The sequence below is a fragment of the Triturus cristatus genome, chromosome 3_1, assembly GCF_964204655.1.
Source record: "Triturus cristatus chromosome 3_1, aTriCri1.1, whole genome shotgun sequence".
In the NCBI taxonomy this organism is placed as follows: Eukaryota; Metazoa; Chordata; class Amphibia; order Caudata; family Salamandridae; genus Triturus; species Triturus cristatus.
The window spans coordinates 445,260,353-445,285,622 of NC_140583.1; the positions used below are offsets into that span (position 1 = coordinate 445,260,353).

Below are 25,270 nucleotides of genomic sequence, written 5' to 3' on the forward strand. Positions count from 1 at the left end.
TGTGCCAAGTCTGGGAGGGACTGCTGCAGGCCACTGATCACAGCAGGAACGCGAGCTGGCCCTTGCAGTGAGAGTTATAGTACTCTCAGGCTGCTTGCAGGCGGACAGCTCGGTCCAATGTCTGAAATTACGGACAAAAGGCGTCTGTGAAACAATTGCTCACGGACAAGGGGCAGGTAGCCTAAATAACGGGCAGTCTGTAAAATGTACGGATGGTTGGTCACCCTACCCCTGTCCCTTTACTGCCAGCTGTCCCTGCGCTGACAGATGTCTCTGACCCCTGCCTGCTACCCCTGCGCTGCCTGCTGTCTCTGCCCCTGCGCTGCCTGCTGTCTCTGCCCCTGCGCTGCCTGCTGTCTCAATCCATGCGGTGACTTCTGTCCCTGCCCCTATGCTTTTTGCTGTCCCTGCCATCCCTACCCCTGCGCTGACTGCTGTCCCTATCCCTGTGCTACCTACTGTCCCTGCACTGCCTTGATCCTCCTCGGCCTCTCCGCGCTGTTCAACAGTCTCCCAGAGCACCCTCATCAACAGGCTCTACAACATAGACGTACAGAAAGGCGCCCTCAAGTGGACTGCCTCCTTCCTTACAGGACGCACACAGAGTATCCGACTGCCTCCCTTCACCTCCTCACCCAAAGACATCATATACACCGTACCACAAGGATCATCCCTCCGCCACACCCTGTTCAACAGCTACATGACCCCCCCTCGCAGACGTCGTCCGATCCCACAGACTCCACATAATCTCTATGCAGACGACTCAGCTGATCCTTTTCTGCTTCCACACACTTAGCATGCTCTGCAGAATCTTCAGATGGATCCCAGCCAACATCAGAAAGACCTCCACTAGCCGCCTTGACTATGGCAACACCCTCTGCACCGGCATCTCGACCCAGCTCCTAAGAAGACTCAAGACCATACAGAACACTGCAGCCAGGCTCATCCTGGACCTCTCCAAACAAACCCACATCGCCCTCCACCTGAGAGACCACCACTGGCTCCTCATCCAGAAGGGATGCCAGTTCAAGATCCTCATGCACGCCTACAAAGCCCTCCACAACCTAGGACCTGCCTACATCAACCATTGACTGAACTTCCTCCAACCCTCTAGACACCCACACTCCTCTTCACTCGCCCTCAAAGTCTTTCTGGACTTTGAGTTGGCCGTTATAATTTCACTGCTCCTTGACATCGTCTTACCAACCTCGCAGCGGATAGCACGGATTGCCTGCGCAAATTGAGTGTGGGTGCTTTTTTAAGTCAGAGCAGCGCGCGGAATTGGCAGCGCGTTTTTTAAACAGAGCGCCCGTTTCTTCGTGTAAATAAATTGTTTATTTTATCATTGGTTGTATTCGTGTTAGGATCGTCAGAGTAGCACTTACTTGCACTCTAAACTGGGACCTTCACTGCGCTTTTCGCAGGCCGTTAGCCGTCAGTCCGGGACACTGCAGCACCGCCATCTTGGGGGTAGTGTAGAGGACTCTGGAGAGGCGCCACTTCCGCGTGTGCTCTAGTTGGAGACACAGGAGGCGGGGCCCCTACTTAAAGCTGCCATGACAACGCGCAGCGGTGACGCGCAGCGGAGGCGCCGTCTCAGCGCCGGAGTCACGCCAGAGTCCAGCCCGTCTGTGCCCGTCCGGGCCCAGACGGGCATAGGGCAGGATACTATGGCGAAACCTAAGGATGCAATTCGGTCTTACGATCGCACCGAACTTATGGCTCTTCGGCATGCATTGTCTAACAGCGAGGACCTTCTTACGCGTCGTTCTTCCCCCCCTTTCGTTAGAGAGGTAAGGAGAAATCCCTTGGCCACTAAAGGTAAAAACGACCTGGCTATAGGTCTTTTGAATTGCAGATCCCTCCCGCGTCATGCGACAGAAGTCAATCTGCTTATCCAAGACTCTGCCCTAGACGTTCTGCTGCTAACGGAAACGTGGTTGACCCCTAGCTCCGATGCAGACATCGTGGAGGCCCTTCCGCCAGGCTACCTGATTTGTCATGTAGATAGACCAGAAGGGCGAGGGGGTGGCCTCGCCATTATTTACAGGAGTCTGTTTGTTTGTAGGGCACAGAATGGCCAACTCTCGGACTGTGAGAGCTGCCATTTTTCCCTCAGGATATCCCCGACTGTGTCCATATCGGGCCTGCTGATCTACCGCCCCCCAGGTGTCGTGGGCAATTTCGTGAGTTCCCTAGCTGAATCTGTTACGACTCTGGCCACATCGACGGCTAATTTTATGGTGTTGGGTGACCTTAATCTCCACTTCAACGAGCTCACTGACCAAACGGCGCTGGATCTCCAGAGCGTTTTAAAAGAGTGTGACCTGAACCTAATTAATTCTGGGCCTACTCACGAAAAAGGACACTTACTTGATCCGATGTTCTCGAACATCCCTTGCCTTATGGCGAAGCCCGCCCTCTCTCTCCCTTGGTCAGACCATTTCTTGGTCCCAGCCTGCTGGTTAATTGACCCACTACCGGTACGTACCAAACAGGCCTTCCTGGTGGATCGAGCCTGGTCCAGACTATCGGTGGAGAAGTGGACCTCGAAATTGGAAGATACGATCCCTCCTTGTGCGTCGGACCCAGTCACGGCCGACTCCAACATCAACAACTGGTTATCCGCCTCCCTTGATACTCTGATTCCGAAAAAGAGAGTCCAAAAGAGGGAGAAACGGGTTGGTTCGGCTCCGTGGTATTCGGTAGAACTACGCACCCTCAGGAAAGGATGTAAAAGGATGGAGAGGCTATGGAGGAAGAACTGGGACGATCATAGGAGAGAAGAATATCGTGCTGCAATGAGGGGCTACAAGTCAGCTGTACGACTTGCGAAAGCCCTTTTCTTTGAAGATCGGATTAAATCCGCTTCTAGCTCCTCCAGGGAAAGTTTTAGAGTGCTCAGAGAACTGCTCAAAGTTCCGGAGCCGGTTGTCATGCATGATAAACAAAAGAGCACAGAACTAGCGGAGTTCTTTCACACGAAAATTGAGAAGATTTTAATTTCTCTTCCCCAGCCCAGGTTATCGCAGGATTACGGCAAATGGACTGGGGGAACTCAGGACAGAGATAGCGCTCCCGGCCTTGACACTTTCGGCCCAGTGTTAGTGAGCGACGTCACCAAAACTCTATCGCTGATTAAAAGTGGCTCCCCCATGGACCCGGTCCCCATGAAGTTCCTTAAGCAGGTAACAGGGGCCATTGCAGCCCCCGTGACTGACCTAATGAACGCCTCTTTCACCCAGGGCCTGGTCCCACCCACTTGGAAAATGGCAGTTGTTAGGGCTCTATTAAAAAAATCCAATCTGGATCATACGGTCCTCTCGAATTTTAGACCCATTTCACTGCTGCCGGGCCTTGGCAAAGTCGCTGAGCGACTGGCCAATAAGCAGTTGTCTGCCTTTTTGGAGCTGAATGGTCTCCTCCGGCCATCTCAAACTGGATTTCGCCCGGGTCAGGGCACCGACACAGCTCTAGTGGCGGTCGTGGATGAGGCCAGACGGATCCTAGACTCAGGAGGATCAGTGGCAGTGATCCTCCTGGACCTCAGCGCAGCATTTGACACCGTGAGCCATCAGTTGCTGATACAGCGGCTGGCTGAGGTCGGGGTGTCTGGGGTGGCTCTGCAGTGGCTGAGTTCTTTCCTATCGGATCGAACGTACCAGGTCTGGGATGGATTGGAGAGATCTAAATCAATCCCCCTCCAGTGTGGAGTGCCACAGGGCTCCTCGCTGAGCCCTACATTATTCAATGTTTATATGGCCCCGCTGGAGGATGTAGTCTCCCCCTATAACATCAAAATCGTCAGTTATGCTGACGATACGCAGCTAGTTGTTTCTCTGTCCCATCTGGCCGACAACCCGGACATCTTGAAGTCCTGTCTGGTGGATGTCCATACTTGGATGGGAGAGTCCTCCCTCAAGCTAAATGGCTCAAAGACGGAACTACTGCTGCTGGGGAGTAAAGCTACCCTCCTTCCCCCACTCAGCTGGCCTGGTTGTATGGGTGAGCCTCCAGCCCCCAAGGAATCAATTAAGAGCCTCGGAGTCTGGTTAGAACCGGACCTGTCACTCCGCACCCACGCCAAGAAAACAGCAGGAGTGTGTTATGCCTTACTTAGGTCGGCTCGGAAAATCTTCCCTCTTCTCCCGTTAACATCAAGGAAATTGCTGATTCAGGGTCTTATAACATCTAGACTTGACTATAGCAATGCTATTTTCTTGGGCGCCCCTGAATCTACCTTCAAGATCTTGCAACAGGTCCAAAACGCGGCGGCAAGGCTGCTCATGGACATCCCGAGGACGCAATCTGCGAAGCCGGCATTAAAGGCATTGCATTGGCTCCCTGTGCGGGAGAGAGTGACTTTTAAGGCACTTTGTACTGCTCATAAAATCCTCTTGGGGAAAGGCCCCCTCATCCTAAAAAACCTTGTTACGGCATACAAAGCAAGCAGAACGTTGCGCTCAGAGAGGCAACACCTCTTGCTTGTTCCTAGAGTAAAAAAGGCCCGCACTGGTGGAAGAAGATTCTCATTTAATACGGCAAAGCTTTGGAACTCGCTCCCGCTCAAACTACGCGCTGAGACCTGCACACTGCGCTTCCGCAAAGGTCTTAAAACCTTTTTATTTCCCGGATAATGTGTCAACGTTGTTCTCCATCTTGTATCGGATGTCTGTCTGGAAGCGCCGGGATGCCCAAGGGTAGCTGCGCGCTATATAAGATTTTAAATAATAATAATAATTCTCCTACATCGCTGCCAAGACCTGGAACGCCCTTCCCCTCCAACTTCGTACAACCCGCATCGCTGGCAGACTTCAGAAAGAGACTCAAGACCTAGCTCTTCCACAGAGACACTGCGTCCAGATACCCTAGGGGTGACAGTGTTGAGCTTTGCAAATGCTGTTTGATTGATTGATAGTAGCTAGGCTCGTCAACCATCGGGACTTTTCAAAAAGGCTTGTGCTGTAACTCTATCCCTTGGGCAAAGGATTGTGTATTGTACACTCCTGTCCTCAGAAAACACCTGGTTAGCATAACTTGTTTCCTCTGTCTCTGTTTATTGTGCCTCAGTTGATTTGAATTGTGCTTCGACCTTGAGGATTGCAGCTTCTTTCAAGTAAGTGCACAGTTGACTTGTTCGGCTTATATCTCTAAAAACAGCTCGGTTTGTGGTGATTACTGCTCCTTGCAGGATCAGAGAACTCGAGGCCCTTTCAATGTGTCGATCCTTCACAGTCATGTAAGACTTCTTGGAAGGATTGAAAAAGTTTACCCTCTAATTCTGAATTTTTCACATCTGGGGTAACTGCTCACTTTGTGCTGAGGAGCTACACCCTCACCCCCAAATTGTCCTACTTTATGTGCCATCTACATTGGTAATTTAATAATCACATTACACACTGTGTATTGTGATTATTTAATTATCAGTGAGGATGGCAGATAAAGCAGGTAAACTTACCTTGCAGACTCCAGACACCATATTCTCAGTGCTGACGACATATTCGGACCCTCGCGCTGTGTGGTTAGGCAGCCAGCAGGCATGCACCTTCACTGATCCATGCGCTAGTGCGCATGAGCCAGACATTGTGGTGCCAGCGTCGGATAGGTAACGGGCACTCAGGCAATGCCCGAGGGCCGGTGTCCTAGTTCCAGCTGTGGGCTGCTTTTTTGAGCAGGTTGGGGAGGGGGGGGGGGGATTAATTTGGGTGGTTTCTGCATTATTCTGATACCGCCAGCGCCCCAGTGGGTGCCCGAGTGGCCTTTCTGGAGGCAGATGGGCGTCCATTACCTCCCATTTAGGAACGGGCAGCGGTGTCACTCCCTTTCTCTCGCTGGCTGGCACATTAATGTGGGCCTACTGAGCGGGGGGGGGGGGGGGGCCTGAGCAGAAGTGGCCTCACTTGTTTTCAGGTGTGTTTCACCAGTGTAAACTAATCCATGCGTTTTTTTTATCATCCCCCATTTTTAAAAAAAATACAATTTCGCCACGAAGCATTGTTTTGCGAAAGGCAATATGCAAATGTGGGCCACTTTTTTTTTTTTTTTTTTTTTTTTTTTTTAGCGTTCTCGGGCCGAATTTTAATCCCCATCCAACCCTGGGTAACCGTGGCCCAAGAGCTTAAATAAGTACAGCAGTGATTTGCCCTCAACCGGTGTCTTTGGGGTATACACCCAGACACTGCACAGTAGCGCCACATTTACAGACGCCCCGGGCGGCATGAGCGTCAGCCTAAGGTGTGGCTGTATGGCAATTATTAATGCCGCCCCACCCCACCATTTCCCAAGTCATAGGGTGGTGGTGGGTGGGGTTAGTAAGCGTCACAAGGACCTCGCAGCCCCTCCAGAAGCAGGAACTTTCCGAAGGCACGTCCCCGGTATCCGCCACTGCTGCTGGTAATTTTAACTAGAAAGAAGAGGGCTGGGGTTGTTTGTGAGTGTGGATTTTACTACAGCATATGCTCATTAACAGTTAGTTGGCGTTTCGAGCTTTGTAAACTAGTAATAGGCAGTGTTCAAAATGTAACCACAAAGACAACCGCATATGAGATTGAAGTGGTCTACAAGTGAGAAGAAAATAAATGCATTTTTATATTTGCTAGCATCTGATTCCTGGCATAAAGGATTTTAGTTGAAGAATGTTTCTTTGTGGGGTTGTACCACGCTAAACAGGGCCCATAACGCACCCACAACTACTTTTCAGCTGCTCGGGAACCGGAGCATCTACTGGTGTTTACATTTCTGTGGGCTGTAGATGCAAAACATTTTAGAGTGTTTAGCCACAATCTGGCTTGCCTTTGCGGAATGACGGTGCCATCCGTGCATGGCTTATTAGAACCGTTTGGTGATGATCTGTCAAATTCTGGCATTGTTATGGCCTAGCGTTAACATTTATTAAATGTTCTTCACTTTGTTTCGTCTCTGTTGCGTCACAGTGGCACCCAGAATGATGCTCATCCTCGACTTAATATAATTATTGCTGTCCCTTGCAATGAAATTAATTTCATTAGATAGAAGTCTCTAGTATTTGATGATGTTGATACATGGATGTGAATTTTTTTTTTTTTTTTTTTTGTGGCGGTGTGTGACAGCAGTGCATTGGAATGAATGCTCAGCGAAAATGGCAGACTGGTGATTAGGGATCTAAACATGTTTTTATTAAAAGTGCAATCAGACATTCCAGGTCCAACATACATTTTTTTCGTTAAATTGCAAGCTTCTGTTTTGCATTAGTGACCGTGTACATTCATGTTTTGTAAATCAAAATCGAATGACGTATTTTAAGAAACCGGCAAGCCAATGTTTTATAATATAATTGCATTTCAGAAATATATTTAAGGCTGATATTTAATAACTAATTCGACACAATTTGGGAATCTATTTCTGATTTGCATTCTTTGTTACTAGACGGCACGTATTCCTGTGTGTGATTCATGGTTTGTGAAAGAACTGTATCACCTATATTGGAAAACCTTCTGTTGTATCACTGTTATTGTCTAGGAATTGAACGTGCGGGCTTAGGCTAACCGGTCTGCTCCTGATCGTGTAAGATGTATTTAATTGAGTAGTATTATTGCTTTGTGAGACTGTAGAATTTGTGCCTCTGCTGTGTATACTATACGATTGTGAGTTGTATAACTTTATATAGATTTTCTCTTATAATAGGTTAGTGACAAATCTACTTGGAAGGAACAGGGTGGAAAAATAAACAGAAGAAATATGCGTTCTGCAAATGATAGGCCACTTAAAATGGCATAATCCTACTGTAGCTGTCTGTAATGCATGTAGCCCTTCAGCCACTTTTTAGAAAAATTGTATGAGAAAATCCGCTATTCTGTTACCAGACGTTTCCGGAAGCGATAAATGCCAATAACGCTTGATGAGGGTAAGGCACACATTTAAATGGCTGAATTATTTCAGTCCCGACCTATCAGCACCTTTGCATTCTTAGTCAAATTGTGTAAAGATTGTTCCGTAAAAGTCAGCATTTGGGTCTGGTTTTTCATGTAAAAAAAGATCATTAGGAGGAAAAATCTCCTAAATGCCCCTAATTGCACACTAAAGAATGCTGGACACGCTTGCACAATCAGATTTTGATGCCATTATTTATGCCCCGCCACTGCCACCTTCTGTGGATCTTATTGTGGTTCTTTTGAAATTGATTTCACCCACTTTTGAACATGTTTATTAAGCCGCATTGCAACCTTTTTCATGCAGTGCAGCATTTCTTGTTGCCAGCACTTTTTGCTTGGGTTAGTCAGATTCAGACTTTCTCTGCGCTGGAACCATACATTTTAATCCACCATGATCAAGCAGTCATGCAGACTCACCTCGCTTAACTTCCCAAATTGTTATTAAAACTTCTTAGACTTTGCTGATATTCTTTGAAATTCCATTGGCAGAAAGTCCTTAAATATGTAAGCATTTAATTGTACCTGGATAAGATTAAGGACATTAAAAAGAGCTCCCACTTATTTTGTGATTGTAATTATATAGTGCTTTCCACCTCAATTGAGGCATTGAATCGCTTTACGGTGAGAAGCACGCTACTCTGGAACCCAAGGTTAATGGTTATTCTAGTGAGCATTGTGATTAGTTACATAAATTGCATGCATTTATGCCAGTTACTTAGTTGATAGACTTTGTTAATACCAGTTTGGTGTGCTCATTAGTGGAGGTTATGTGGTTTCAGGTGAGTGGTTGGTGAGATAGGCTGGCAGATATTAAGTAATGTTAGAATACAGGTATAGGGGTTGAAAGAGGAGAAATTGTGATCTATGAAATTAGGTGCTCTATTAAGTGAGGTATGAGCTAATTGCAGAATTCCAATGAGAAGGAATAAGGCTGACCAGCATGAGGATGAGATGAGGCAATATTCAGAAATCGAAGGCATGCAGAGGATGGATGATGAGAAAAGGGCCGCGCTACAAAAAGAAAGTAGAGGAATCAAGCAGTAAGTCAAGGTAAATAATTCATGCAGGTTTTTAGTAGTATAGTGGGAGAACGTTTTCTGAGATAGCAGACAATTGGAGGATGTGAGCTGTAGAAAGAAGCAACATTGTACTGCATATCCGGGGCAGACAGCTTAAAGGAGTAATTTTTAAGTGTACACATCACTTCAATCAATTCAAAGCTTTATTTGGTTAAAAATAGTACAACCATAAAAGCATCCTAAAAAATAATAATGAACATCTTCATTATTCATCATTATCGGTACATTAAGACACATAGGGAATTAAAAATTATTCTATACCTAGATAAACATATTGAGAATGATACAAGGAAAAAGTAAACGCAGGATATAATTTATACATAAAGTGCCAGGTGCACAATGTATGACATGACGCAACATCCCTAGACATCATTAGTCGATATGCATCCTGTCACCTTCATAAACTAAGGCCACTAGATGTGAGTTATACTTTCTTCTTTTAATTTCCATTTGATTATGAACCGCCACCGCATTACAAACTCTTATCATTTTCTAATTTACAGATAAAATCACAGGCAATTTTATAGGTGAACAATCTTTCCTTTAAAAATAATGGGCGTAAGGTGCTCTTCCTGATATCTCTATAAAAATCATAAAATAAAATGTAAGGTTGTCTGGTCCGATTTTCCACCATAGGGGCACTTTGGAAGATTGTTTCCACTCGCCCATGGTTGGAAAAGCTATTGAAAAATGGATGGTCCCCATTATTAACCTAGTAAGATAAAATCTATGTTTTGTGTTTGAGACCTGGAGTAGATAGCGCTGTGTCCCAGGTCCAATTGACCTATCACAGTATGCCCTAGTCACCTGCTTCGATTTTGCCTCGGCTTCTCTAAACCATTCCCTTGATTGTATGAGCCCTGTTTTTAGTTACTTTTTACTATAATTAAGAATTTGTAAAGGATTCTTAAAACCATTGTTCTCGGCACATTCTTTTAAAAGATTACTAATATTCATCAACCAAGGAATTGTTTTACCATGCTCAAGGGTGAGGCAATCCTTAATGATTTCCTGCTTAAATTTGGTTCCCTCCTTACCCCAAATCCCGTACCAGACAGTAAGGCTGCTAAACTTATAAAATCATTAATATAAGGGGAGCAAGCTCTTTGTGCACACTATATATAGGGGTAGAGTTGGGAACGGCTAACAATCTTCTTAAGCAGATATTTTCTTGAGTCTGGAGGACACCATGGATAGCCGCTCCCCAAAGCGCAGCACCATAACAAGTTCCAGTAAAACACTTACTCCTGTAGAGGGTACAAATTTCTGTAATTGGTTTATTCCCCATTTTTATTGAAAATCAAAAAATTGCCTCTCTAGTCCGTGTAAATTTTAATTTACAATAATTAATATGGGGTCCCCAATGGCAATTTGATGTAAACAACAGTCATAAATTCGAGATTAAATGTGTTTCAGCAGTAGGCACCCCATTTACATGGTGTGTCCTAATATTTGGCTTCCCTTTTCTACAGACCATCGTAAATGTTTTTTTCAAATTGAGTACTAAATCTTTTTCCTGCATATATTCTGCAAACTTCGCAATTAGGCACTGAAGCCTGTTAGCGGTTCTAGGCAAAAGAACCGCATCATCCGCATAAAGCAAAGTGGGGACATCATGGTTACCAAGTCTAGGGACACAGCCTTTCTCTTTTGCAGACATTAGTCTACTCCTTTTATAAATAAAGAAAACAGGAGTGGTGCAAGAACAAATCCCTGCCTAATTCCCAGTGTTACTCTAACACGGGTATTACACTCTCCTCCAGTCCCATATTGAACTCTTTTATTCAATTGTTTATATATTTGTGACAGATACACAATAATATCACTTGCATCACCCATAAGAGCCAAGGTTTGCCATAATTTCACATGATTAACTAAATCGAACGCACTTGTGAGGTCGCCAAAACACAATTGTAAATGGCCCTTTTTTGCAACTGTATATTTACTAATTATTAAGTGAAGGTTGATGCACTGCTCAACAGTCGCTATCTCCCTTCTAAATCCATACTGTGTGTCTGTAAGGATTGAGTTATCAGTTGCCCAGATTTCTAGTCTCTCCAGAAGGATCCTACCCATCTATTTTGACATTGTGTCAAGGAGGAAAATGGGGCAATAACATTTAGCGTCACTTCTATATCCCTTCTTGAAAATCGGTACTATAATACTTTCTGTCCAAGTTCTGGGCATCAAACCACCTGCAGCAGCATTACACACACTTTGTAAAATTGGCGTCCAAAGACCTGTATCAGTCTTAAAAAATATCTACTGGGACCCCATTGGGTCCAGGTGCCTTCCCATTTACACATCTATCTAGGGCCACTGTAACCTCATCCAGAGTGATAGTGGTCAAATTTGGGCAATCCATAGTTATAAAATCTCCATTATCTGATGGTACATAAATTTCATTATCTGGGTTAAAAACCTGTCCAAAATACTTTATCCAGTCTGAGGGCTGGACCATAGGGGTGATTAATTGTTTTCCAGAATAAGGGGGCATACCGTGTATTAGCCGTTTGGGCTAATTTTTCCCATGCCTGATCTTCTATCTCCCTTTTCCTTCTTCTTGAGCGTCTGTTTGTTTATATAGCATCCTTTGTGGTTTTATTAGTTCACTATCTCTTGGACTAACCTTTAGGGCATTTTTTAAAGCTTGATTGGCTTTAGTGCATTGACAGTCAAACCAACTAACGTTTTTAAAGGCTATCTTTTTATTCTTAATTTTTAGGCCCCCAGAAATTGAAGAGGTAATATTACAGATGGCCCTAATGATGTGACAATCAAAATAATCCCCCTTTTTGCAGATCTCAATATCATGTTGACATTCATGCATTATTTTATCTGAAAATTCAATTGGGCTAACACCAGACAATTTAATACTGATGCCATTCTCTCCTTGAGTTACCATATTAGGGGCTAAAAAAGGCCCCTCCTGGGGAATCTGATTAAGTCTAAGAGTCCAAAATAACAGATGATGATCACTAAAAGAGCTTTCTATCACCTCCATTTTCACTATTTGTTCTCGTCCAAATTCGGAAATCAATATATAATCAATGATTGAGGGCTGTCTATGGCTTTCGTAAGTTGGTAACTGGGGTTGTCCTTCTGCAGTCGATTGTTCCAATAATTCTAGATTATATTTATGCATTGCACCATTAATAGTATCTCCATATAAATTGTGTGGGAAGTGGGAATAATTTTCACCATGCTCATTCCTGTATCCACAGTATTTCCCTTCCAAAATATCACATTTCTTACTGTTGAAATCTACAGCCCAGATAAAAAAAAGTCATTTCTAATGTGTTTTATAAATGAGTCTAACTTCTTCTCAAGTGCCATTATGACTTGATTTCTAGTATTACCAAAAACGTTGTTATAAAAATTATTAAAAAACACTGATTATGAGAAGTTAAAAACCACAGGAATTGAAAAAATTGTGAGTCGGTATAAGCTTTCTTTAAAAATAAAGGGCATGTAATGGAAACCAAAACAGCTAGTCCTCCTTTAGCCCTTCCATTCCAAGAGGGAGTCACTGAGGTAGCAACCGTAGAAAATCCATCAATATGAAAATGTTCCGTATGCTAGGTTTCTTTCAAGCAAATGATGTGACAATTTCTAATTGATGGAGCCATGCTTCACCATTCAGCTTATTTTTTATACCCACAATGTTCCATGTTGCTAACATCAAGTTTTTTTGTGATAATACTTCGATTGAATCTGGTTCTTGATTAGTTGTCATTGGTATTTTTTGCAATCATGGTAGAACAGGGATTATATTCTACAACCTGGTGTAGTCAGTCAGGATCACTGCATCTTCTGAGAGGTGAAAATATATTGGTCAGTGTAAATGGTATGTGCCCTTCTAGTGCAAAGCTCACTAACCAATGCTCTTACTATTTCTGGGAAACTGAAAGTTATGACAATGCAGTCCCCTTGACAGAGTTTTGGAGATTTCCCAACCCAGTTTACTCTTATTGCCATAATATTATTTTTGGCAACGAGAATTCGGATTTTAGTGACAGTATTTAGTGAACCAATGCACAACCTTGTTCTTCAAGTCCCCTCACCAGTCCTCTTTAGTCCCATCTATTAACTCTGGCACAGTTTTCAAAATAATTGTCTAGTTTTGTATTTTTGTTTCTGATACCTGACGGAGCAGCTGCAAGATTACGTTTTCCCATGATTAAAAAAGAAAACTTAAAAACCAATTAAAAGGCTGTACTAATTTATGAGCGTAATTCCTCCAACTGTGGCTCAGAAGTTCAAAATTTTGATCCAAGAGAGGTGGCCCAGCCCAGCCTTGGCTTGCCGCGGACGGGTGCAGATGGGCCCACTCTTAGCCTGGTCTTCGCCCGTGCGCGTCGCGTGCACATCTCGCACTGCGGGAGCCCGATCAGCTTTTTAGGTTTCGGCTAGCGAAGGGTGCTCTTGCGCAGTCTCGCTCGCGAGATTTAATGACTTTGAGTAGTGGGGCTTGAACCCGCCCCTCTTCTCTCCTCTTCTCCATTGGCTGGCCTCTGAAATACTGGTCAGCCATTGGAGAAGAGCATTGTCTCTCCAAACAAGCCCCGTCTTTTTCAGATTTGGGGGCGTGTTTTTTCGATTCTTTCTCTCCTCTGGAATGTAAACATTCCAGCCAATGGCAAGTGTAGAGAAAGAAAAACACGCCCCCGAATCCGAAAACGCCACTGCGTTTCTCCGAGGCATTTCTGCTTGACCTCGGAGAAAGGCGGTGGTGTTCAGGGCGATTCCCTCAAGGACTGGCAGCTGGGCTCGCTCGCCGCGGCAGCACGTAAGACTTGTTAGAAGCAGCAACCTTGAAAATTAAAATATAGGTTTTCGTTGTTTATTTTTGAATCGCGCTTAACTGAAAGCACGATACAAAAAGAAACAGCGGGAATGGCGGGCGCTTGGCTTGTAATGACTCCAAGCATAGCTCTGCCTCCATCGTTTGGCCTGTTAGCTCCGAGGCTAGGGTCTTGCTGCACCCTTATTAAGAATGTATTCGCACATCGAAATACTGCAAATAACTGAAGAGAATGCATGTTGACGATTTCACATGATGTTCAAGCGTTTCCTTAAACACTGTTCCTTTTCCCTTAATCTTGTGTTTTGTCATGTGTACCTAATATTAACAATTTACTAATTAAAAAATGTAAATGATTTCAGCCTGAATACCGTTCCCTCTCTACTGTGCCTCCTCGTGGAAGGCACCGCTAAGCCTAACTCGCAGTCTCCGGTAAACACACATCGCGATTCGGTTACAAACCACAGTGTAAATGCTTCCAGCCTGAGCACCGTTCCCTTTCTACTGTGCCTCCTCGTGGAAGGCACTGCTAAGCCTAACTAGCAGTCTCCGGTAAACACACACAGCGATTTGGTTACAACCCGCTGTGGTAAGCAAGAGCCTATGACGGCGTCGCTCTCCCCTACGTTTTCTCACTCTTTTACTTCCGGTTGCGCTCCCTCCCAGTCCTCTCTTTCTGAGAGCAACTTCCGGTTGGCTCCACGTTCTAATTTCTCCCACAAAGTACTTCCGGAGCCGGACGCTCTTTTACCCTGCCTAGCCCGAGTGACTGCACTGATACCAGGCTCGGCGGAAGATTGCCGGCTCTTTGCCGCTTGCAAACTAAAAATTTTGGACTCCTGGGTCAGGCGGTAGATCAGCAGGAGTTGGCAGCGGTGATGGTGAAGGAGCAGTACTGTCTTGCGAGCTAAAGGGGGTTGTGGCAGAAGCTGTCATGGCAGAAGCTGTCAAGGGAGTAAAGTGTTTGTAGGTTCACGAAGACTAAGTGGGTTTTCGCAGAATGCTAGCTACCTTGTTTCCATTTACGTGATTACATTTAATAAATCAGTGCCAACAGGTAATTATTTAAAGCCCAGAACAGTGCCGACCCAATATTCTGGTGATTTGATGCTACTAATCTAGAGCCATTGGATTTTTGTAGTTTAAGCACTCAATGCGAGTGCATGTGTTTTCCAGTTGTCTTGACAGCGTGCTTCTCTCCCCTCTGTGTTCCGTAATCCCCTCTCGCCCATGTGCTACCCTGCATGCTCCACATTTCTCTCTCGTCTGTGTGCTTTTCCCCCACCCACACTTGTCACTCTTACTTGCCTCTGTCCTCTTCTGCTTTGATGTGCACTCTTGCCCTTGCGATATTCTGCCCCCTAACTCTGTTCTTCTCGACCATGTGCATTTCTACCAACCCTCCTATCTGTGTTGCTCTCTCTCGTCTGTGTTCCTCTTTTCCCTCACCAGTGCTTGTGTTGCTCTCTCACCCGTGTGCTTCTCAACCACCCACAGATCTTGTGTGCTTTTTGGACCCAGCTCACCGTATTCGTCTCTCGCCGATATGCTTCTCTGCCACCTACTCAGTGTGTTTTTTTAGGTCTCGCCTTGCTATCGCGTAAGCGATCGCAAAGCGAGACTATAGAATACGGGTTTGAAAAGTGCTCCCAAAAAGCGGATTGCATGGCTAGCACGCGCACAATCACGCACATCGCGCCGCCATGCAATCCGCTTTTTGGGAGCACTTCAAAGGGTCCGCTCCCCCGCCCCCAAGCGCGCGCGCGCCACGCTCCACCGGGCTTGTTTTTTCTGGAGCAGGATGTGACTGTAAACGCCTCGCGCAACCTCAATGTAAGCCACTTTCTCACAATCAGTTGTGCTCATATCTCCACACGAGCCTGCTCTCTTTGCCTTCCCTTAATCAGATCCGCTTTCAAATGTTATCTTCTCACTTTGATCCTCCGTTCTCCTACCGTTTTGTTCTTTACTGTCATGCCACCCTCTCGTTATATCCACTCTGCTCTCCGGACTCACGAATTTGACCTGGTCAGCTCTTCACTTAAATGTGACAAAACATGAATGGTTTCCCGAAGTTGGCGTATGTGTCAAGTCTGTCAGTGGTCTCGTACGTTTTTTGGTCACACGCTCCCAACTTTCGACACTCAGCTGTCATATTATTTCAAACTTACCGTCCTCTCCCCTATAATCCGTCTTGCCTTTATACAACTTTGCGGCATCCCCTCTTAGGTGTACGTGCTTCCACGATTCAACCAATGACACCTATCAACCAATCAGCACTCCGTTTTCGGACACCTTCCAATCAGGGTGAGAAAGATACCACAATGACTGGGTAAATGAAGCGCCATTCAAATGTAACCACAGTAAATTGGTTACTCACGCAAAATCCTGCCTATTTACAGCAGCTGACCGGAAACATTTGTTCTCTGTTGCCAATCTAAGTGCTTTAGTTAAGTAAGCTCTGGTACGTGTAAGGGTCTTGCGTTACCGGATATCTGACAGCTTAATGTCGAGGAAGGACGGACGGACGGGACGAATCAAGGAGACCTGTTTTCTTGAGCAGGTTCATGATTGAAAAGAGGCTGGTTAGCCGGTCGACCATTCGTTAATCCTACCATGGTACTAGCCAGCTGGCCTATGAATCGAAAGACTCGAACATCAAGTCCGCGCTGTGTAAATACCACACTTACCTCGTTTCTTTTTACATTTTATTTTTGTTATTTTATATAGCGCCGACGTGGTGTATGGACACTTTTAGAATAAGACCAAAACAATCACATCGTGAAATACCATAACGAAAAGCCGGAAATCGGGAGCAAATGGTAGGAAGGATGTACATAAGTAAAGTTCTCTTAACAGGCCATGCAGGGGGAGGGCTTTAAGTGGGCCGTGTCTCACCGGTGCAGAGCACCGGCAGTTTTGAAAAGTTTGCGGGTATGAAAAGTGCTCCCAAAAAGCGGATTGCATGGCTAGCACGCGCACAATCACGCGCATCGTGCCGCCATGCAATCCGCTTTTTAGGAGCACTTCAAAGGGTCCGCTCCCCCGCCTGCAATGCGCTCCCCCGCCCCCAAGCGCGCGCCACGCTCCGCCGGGCTTGTTTTTTCGAGCAGGATGTGACTGTAAACGCCTCGCGCAACCTCAATGTAGCATATTAATGCCCATCGCCCCCTCAGGGGGTGGGGGACAAGAATGTAGGACCCAGGCTTGTCGCTAATGTATGTATATTTCTTTGCTTTTGTTCAGGGAAAACAACCTTTGTCTGCATTTAATTTGGGGTGAAAGTATTTCCGTCTTCCCAGTCAAAACACTTCTCGTTGAACTTTTCGGCATTAAACACACTGCACCTTGTTTAAATCTTTAACATGGAAGTTGATCCGAGCCTGTCGGAACCACAATCTAATAAACCAGTCTGACCCCCCAAGAGGCGCAGCCTGCCAGTGCACAGAGTGCCATGGGCCATTTGTGTGAACTGGTTACAGCCACGAGCGCAGCCAGAGCCGTTATAGCATAAACACAGCACTCTCGTCACCTAATTAAGTGGATGCAAGACGTGCTTGCAACCAAATCACATTCAGGGCACTTCCCAGTAATTGGCATGACCGGCATTGCGGTTCACAGCTAGAAAACATTGTCCGACTCCTCTCTTTCTTTGGTAAACCGCTTCTTTCCGAGATCGCCCGTTATTTTTTGTCTGGCATAATCCAACACCTTTTGTTTTAAATAAATATATAAAATATATATGCACTATGCATGCTTGCTTACATCGGCTTTCAGTGACCCCTCTTCATCCATTGTTCTGCCAAAGTCTCTCTCACAGTCTCTGCCCACTCACCACAGTTTGGGGACACCGCCCAGGGACTACTTTTGCAATGGGTGGCTTTAGATAAGTAATACTTATATATTTTAGATTATACACAATGCTTCTTCTATCTGTAACAATACGCAATATCTCCGGTGCAGCTTTGGAGCGAGTGCACAATCAAAGCTCCATACTTTGAAACCGATTTAGGCTCAACATCCTGTGATTCTCGGCAAATCACTTAACCTCACGTGCCTAAAAAGGAATCGGACTTTGGAGCTCAGGTAAAGCGATCAAATACCTTCGGTTTGAGCTTGCTGTATATAAAATTGCAGAAAAGGGGAGGGGCTCCAGTCTTTCACATCATGAGCTAACGTTCTGCACCTTTGCATGTTCACATAATAAATAGCCTATGCCGCTTGGAACGTGGCATTTTATTATTGTATTTATATACTACCCTTATAAGCCGTTTTAACACCTTAAAATTGGGTTTCACATACAGGGTATTGTGTAAGGCTGAATAATTGTGCAGTTTGATGGCCAGTCTCAAACTTTATCACTTACTAGGGATACGCAAAATGCTTCTTGAGAAATTGCTGAGAAAATGATGCAGCATGATGTACCATCAATTAAACGAGGCTGAAAAAACACCCATCCTGTAACCCAGCACAGTGTGAAATGTTTCTCTTTCTTAAAATGGATTTCTACAGTAGCTGCAGATGTATCTCATTTTTATTTATCAGGACTAGGTAGCAGCTTTTCTTCTCTTAAAACTATCACAAGTAGAACACCAGCACCCCTCCCCCGCCAGCAACTGTTTTCAAAACACGTAAATAAAAGACACCTTCAGCTCAAGAAAAATGAGAAAAATTGTTGGGGCTTTGCTTAAAGGGAGACCTTGGGGGTCTGTTGAACAATAGTCGACCCAGCAGGAGAGTTACTTCCCTACTATTTAACTCCCTGGCATACGAAACATTCATAGAAGCACCAAATACCGCTTATGGCTGGCTGAAAAGCGAGCCTTTTTTTGCACGCAGCACAATTACAACACGGGCCCAGATACAGCTAACATCTAAGAAGCTTCTAGCAGGCGACTGTGAAGGCCATAAACCACCCCCCTTTCAGTGCGAACACAAGGGATTGTAAACATCATGGGGCCTTCATGTGGAGCTCAAAGACCTCATAAATCAGGTGCTTATCTCTGGGAAGCTCATTCCTTAACTGCCCTCTAAGCAGGGACAGGAAGGCAGGATTACGGTTCCAGCAACAAACAAGCATTTGCAATGCAATAGGTCTCGTGTACACGAGTTTAAGCTATTGGCATTGTAAATGACAATGTCTTTTATTTAGGTTTTAAAAACAACAAAAAAAGGCATTGTCATTTGCAATGTCAATATCTCAAACTCGCGTAAATGCGAGACCTATTGCATTGCAAATGCTTGTTTCTCTTGCCTCTGTGTTTCTCTTCCCACTCCTGTGCTAGTGTTGCTCTCTTGTCTGTGTGCTTCTCTTGCCCATGTGCTTTTCAAACACCACCTGCGCTCGTGATTCTCTGCCACTGCTCTCCGTGTTTCTCTTTCTTGCCCATGTACATTTCTGCCCCACTCTCGATATTCCTTTCTTGTCTGTGTGCATCTCTCACCTATGTGCTTCTCCCTTTGCCTTGTGTTCTATTATGTTGCATCCCCCATCCTCTAAATGACCGGCTCCTCTTTTGAAAGATTTTGAAGTAAAAAAGGTTTGATCTTGCGCTCCTGTTATTTTTTTCATCAATCCAACTCATATTGGTAAATAAAAAAGGCACCTGTATCATTTGGTACGCATGCACAAGCATGGTGATGCATGTACATGACTGTCACTGCATTTTTCCCTTTTGCCATGCTGCACAGCATCGGCTATGCTGCATACTATTGGTAAAAAAACATAGGCGCGGCATAATCCAATCCCATGTGGAATATCTGTGCTGTCTTGGGTGGCAGTTCAGAGTGCTGGTTAAGTGTTGTGTTGAATATTTGTGGTGGGGGTTATGAGCAATGTCAATAGCTCTAACTTTAACAATGCCGAGACCATTGCATTGTAAATGCTTGTTAAAAGTGCCTCCAGTCGCTGGAGAATCTACAGGAAACGCCGCCTGCTACGAATGCCCCTGAGGATTGTAGTCCGCACTCCACCCTCCTCCCCGCCAACAGAATATGGCTCATGCACTGTGGGAGCCCGATGAGCTTTTTAAAAGCGCCTCCAAGCGCAGGAGAAGCAACAGGAAGCGGCGCCTGCTGCGAATGCCCTTAGGCATTGTAGTCCGCACTCCACCCTCCTCGCGGCCAACAGAATACGGCTCCCGTGCTGCGGGAGTAGATCAGCTTTTCAAAAGCGCCTCCAGGCACGGGAGAAGCACACATCACTTACACATTAAGAGCCTGAGCCTGCTGTGTGACAAGCCTAGGGCAGAGCTTTTAAACATAGTCTGGAGTGACCCAACCGTGGTACAGGATCTGCATTCTGCCCAAGGGGAGCTGGCACTGAAAAAGAGAAAGTCTTGTTTAAAGTTCTACCTTCACTATTCTCTTATTAAAGTTTTTTTTCCCTCTTTCACAAAAATCAGTTATTTGGCACTGAGTGAGAGTATCTCCCCAATTCAAAGTCATATTTATACCCTCTCATCTAATCCCATCCAAATGTATGTTGTGCGTGTTTGTGGCCATTGTAGTATACGTATTGTACATAGAAGCAAAGCAGGGTGGAGTTTTGAAAACCCCTGGCCTGTTCCTGTGCACAAGACGGGTGTGATGTTGTTTTCCCAGTTAGTGGAAGTGTACCAGGAGAGATGCAGGGGGCAGAAAATCTAGACAGTGGAATGAGGATAAAGCAGACCAGTCTTAATTAAGTCCTTTTGCTGACAGGGGCTGCTGATTAGTCTTTCACTTGGTGAACGGTTGGGTTCAAGGGGCCTGCAGTATGTTGTTCAGAATGAAAAGTTTTTTTGTTTTAAAAAAATGTAAAACCACCCTTTTGTCCCCTTTCCTGGTTACTCTTCATGGCTGTTTATAACCTGGTGCAGATATTTCACACCTCTTTGGGCCTTTGTTGTGGGAACTTGTCACTCACTGCACTAGTTGTAGCATTGGACACAGGTGCAGAGCTGAGGACTGGGCCTGTAGGAGCAGAGCAGGCGAGGGACAATTCAGGAGGAGACGCTCAGAGTAAGCAGGGTCTCCGTGAATCTCTCAGGTAGGTGAAACATACTCTCAGCAAACACGGCCATCCATCCCCAGTGCGTGAGCTGGCCATCGCCACTCGGCAAAGCCTGACACCATCCAGGGATATATTTCTGGAGAAAACTACCCTACCTTTATCTGGCAAATCCGTTAACTATATTGCAATAAGTATTGGTCTGGTTCTGCCCAAATGGTCCTTTTCCAATTGATTCTCTTTCACAGTATTATGTTATCATCTATCAGTGATCCTTTACAACGGAAGCAGAAAGCTCATTTAACAAGCGGTAAGGCAGAAGAGACTTCCTGGCTGTGTGATTTCCACAACCTGGCAGTCTGTTTACACTTGTACTAGGCACTCATGCATTGATACAAATGACAGAAAAGACCCAATGCCTGGTTATGCTACTGTGCAAAACAACAACCATCCCTGGCTTTAATCCTCAAGAATGGAAAACCGGACAGGTAAAGAATTCCCTTGGAATTCATAGTGAGAGTAATGTTTAAAGAAGCAGTACTCTAGAGCAAATGTCAGTACAAGGTATGATGCGATTGGGAAGCTTCAGTATCCATAAAGAAGCAGTGTCCTATTTTCAGCTTTACAGGATTCTACATATGTCTGTCATGCCCTATATTTGCAAATGTGTTTCAGAGAGGGTAAAGCAACACGGTAATAGTTATTTATAATGCATTGTTCTTTTAAGTATTTTTTTCAATTTGGGGCTTATTTAAAAAAGAGAGGAAAAAATGAACTTGGTAAACCCAGCTCCAAGTAGGCTGCAATTCGTTGATGTGCATTTAAATGTGAGTTTTCTCCATTCACTGCTTTACCTCCATGTGTGTGGATCCCGCACAAGTGCGGGTTAGTCTGGTGTTTGACACCGTTAAGGTTCCTTCAGTGCAGAACTTGGACTACAAGTCAGTAACTTCTCTTTTTATGGCTTTTTATCTGCAGTTATATGCTAGTTATTGACATTATTTATTTCACTCTTTCATAGGTTGGATCTCTGGAGCAGGCAATGTTAGATGCTCTTGTTATGGATAGAGTTGCCTTTGTGAAACTACTTATTGAGAATGGAGTCAGCATGCATAAGTTTCTCACAATTGCGCGGCTAGAGGAACTATACAACACAGTAGGTGCATTTCTTTTTTCTTAAATGTTGTATATGAATATTTCCATTCTCAAATGACAGCCCACTTCCTGATACCCAACCAGAATTGAAGATAGGATTCTCAATGAATATTTGACTATACATGTAATTTGAATAGATTTCTGTAGTTCTGTTTTTTTCTTCTTTTCAGAATGTTTTACTCAGATTAGTATTGTATAAATGGGGAATATTATAAATTTGTATGCCAAGCATTTCTGAGATTCTGATTCTTTTGTAATTAAATTCACCGCCTTTAGAACCTGTTTTTAAAGCTCTTTTACAACATTTTTCGTGCAGTGCAAATTTTCTAGTTGACTGTACTTTGTAGTCAAGTGTTCCATCTTGATCAAGCAACTATAAGGACTCACCCCTCTCAACGTCCCGAAGTGGCATTTTAACTTCTTTGACTTTACTAATATCCTTAAAAAATCCATTGTCACTTGCGGAAATGTCCCTAAATACTTAGACATTAGAATCCTTAAATACTTAGACATCATAATCCTCATCTTTACCAGAATAACACTAAAGACATATTAGAGTTCCCAGTTATTTTTTACCCACTTTAAGAATTAGTTTGTCTCTGCTCAAACAGTCCATTTCAAATTGATAGTCTCTTTCATGTTATTATGTTATCATCTGTCAGTCCTCCTTTACAAGGGAAGCTGAAAGATCATTTAACAAGCTGTAAGGCAGCAGAGACTTATAAAGATTAAACTTGAGATATATATATTGAAAAAACCATAGGTTTCACACATGTTATAGTTAGCTGGACATTTCACTCGTAAAAAAACATTGAAATTCCCCCGTTATAGTTAGTTCAGCTAACTATAACTCGCGCAACCGCAATCCACTGCTGATGACGTCACATATTACATCACTGTATTCACTAAGATACTGTTAATAAGTCAGTTATAAAATTAATTTTACAAAAAAACCCCATCCATTTAGACACTTATTTACCCATTTATTCTTCCATTAACCTTTAGATATACATATATAAAAAATATTTATTTTTCAGAAAGACACATATTCATTGGATGATGTCCTCATCAGTGATGTCATGAGTGATGTCACTGACCATGTCATGAGTGATGTAATATGTGACGTCATCAGCAGTGGATTGCGGTCGCGTGAGTTATAGTTAGCTGAACTAACTATAACGGGGGAATTTCAATGGTTTTTTACGAGTAAAATGTCCAGCTAACTATAACGTGTGTGAAACCTATGGTTTTTTCAGTGAATTTGCAAGGTTTTTTAAATGCTAATTTCTAACTATAACGTGTGCGAAACCTATGGTTTTTTTAGTGAATTTGTAAGGTTTTTTAAATGCTAATTTATGTATGTATTATATTTTTTATATATTTATTTTACAATAAGCTACCTATGTATATAGTTATAGATTGACTGTATCCTTTAATATGGAATGGCTCAGCTCTTTTATTTTAAATTTGGATAAAGTTGAACAGCATAGTTAATATCTTCTATAAACTTATAAACAGTTTAAAATGTTTTTTTTTCAAGGGTTTTTCACGGTGCGCGCACCATGCGCACCCCGGGATTTTTTGAAAAAAAAAATGTTTTTTTCACCCTTCGGGGTCCTTCAGGGACCCCCTGACAAAGGCTAGGGGGTCAGGAACACTCTACCCTGCCCCCTTTTCACGTTCTTTACCTTTCTTTTTCACTGTCACACACAAAATGGCGTCCGACACTTCCTGATTTCGACCGATTCGAATGTTGACTGACATCTAACCACCAATCAGAATTACGCTCGCGGACATTTGGTTAGCGCCCTGTGCGCGCACGGTGCGCGCATATAGATATTTATGTACTCTTAACTGCAATTTTCTCAGGAACTACTGAACAGATTGACACCATATATGCAAAAGGCACATGCCTGACCTGAGAACTACCTCTTTGCCAAATTTCATGTAATTCTGTTCAGCCGTTCGGGCTGTACCTTCGACTAAAGGTCCTATGGGAAAACGCGTTTTGGGACCCCCCTTTTTTCTCAGCCCCTGCTTGACGAATCACCCCGAGACTTTCAGGGTAGGAGCTGAGCGGAGCGCCCCATTAGTTTTGAAAATTTCACAAAGATAAGTCAACCGGCGCCAAAGTTATTCAAAATAGAATTTTCAGATTTCCCATGGGAACTCGGTCCTAAAGGGGCTTACATACCTCCTATTGGTGGAGGAGTGATGACATCACAGAGGGAGCGGTCTACTTCACAGCTGCATCTCGTCGGACCCCCTTACAGAGCACAGAGTTCGTGAAACCGGCACTGAAGAGAGCCATTGGAGGCTTGAAACGCGTCTGCCTGAGCGTTTCAGGAACTTTGAGCACCACGCGCCTTTGAAATAATAAAGCCTTTGTCATCTAACCCCGGAGCTGTATCGCGCCTTTTCCTTTCCTGGGAGGAGGCTTTGGTTTGGATATATATATATATATATATATCATCCAAAGATGCTCCTGAGCTTCAAAGACGCGACTCCCTGGAGGAATTGTTCAACAGAACCTTTATTCACAAACTGGCACACCCTTTCCCAATTCAATAGCCAATCCCTGACGCGTTTCGGTGCTCCTGCACCTTCATCATAGGGCGGGGCCTGCGCAAAACCTGGAACTTCACTACAAATCATTTTCTCCCCTTTACATGCGCTCTCCAGTGAGTAGCATGCTGGGCTTTGTAGTGCCAAAGTATTTCCCCCTCGGTGGGGTCCAAGTATTTGTCCATTGTTTAAAATATTCCCCAGCGTTTTCACAGTGTTAAAACCCTCCAGTGGGTCTCGAGAAAGATGTCCAGTTTCAAATTACCTTTTCCTCCGTGCTGCTGTCAGGCTGCCATTAATTACAGCCGTGCAGACCTGTATTCCTTTCTGCCAGGCGGTGCAATCTTTCACGGCCGGAGCCGCTGTGTATTAACATCATCCAAAGATGCTCCTGAGCTTCAAAGACGCGACTCCCTGGAGGAATTGTTCAACAGAACCTTTATTCACAAACTGGCACACCCTTTCCCAATTCAATAGCCAATCCCTGACGCGTTTCGGTGCTCCTGCACCTTCATCATAGGGCGGGGCCTGCGCAAAACCTGGAACTTCACTACAAATCATTTTCTCCCCTTTACATGCGCTCTCCAGTGAGTAGCATGCTGGGCTTTGTAGTGCCAAAGTATTTCCCCCTCGGTGGGGTCCAAGTATTTGTCCATTGTTTAAAATATTCCCCAGCGTTTTCACAGTGTTAAAACCCTCCAGTGGGTCTCGAGAAAGATGTCCAGTTTCAAATTACCTTTTCCTCCGTGCTGCTGTCAGGCTGCCA

At 44.5% G+C, this 25,270-nt stretch overlaps 1 protein-coding gene across 2 annotated transcripts in view; it reads left to right on the forward strand.

The window, feature by feature from the left end:
• Nucleotides 1-25,270, forward strand: part of TRPM7 (transient receptor potential cation channel subfamily M member 7) — a 2,096,104-nt gene that overhangs the window by 663,935 nt on the left and 1,406,899 nt on the right. For both annotated transcript variants that reach the window (XM_085644243.1, XM_085644244.1), the window contains exon 12: nucleotides 21,806-21,940. In XM_085644243.1, the coding sequence (XP_085500369.1) occupies nucleotides 21,806-21,940 (135 nt within the window). The remainder of the gene's footprint in view (nucleotides 1-21,805; nucleotides 21,941-25,270) is intronic.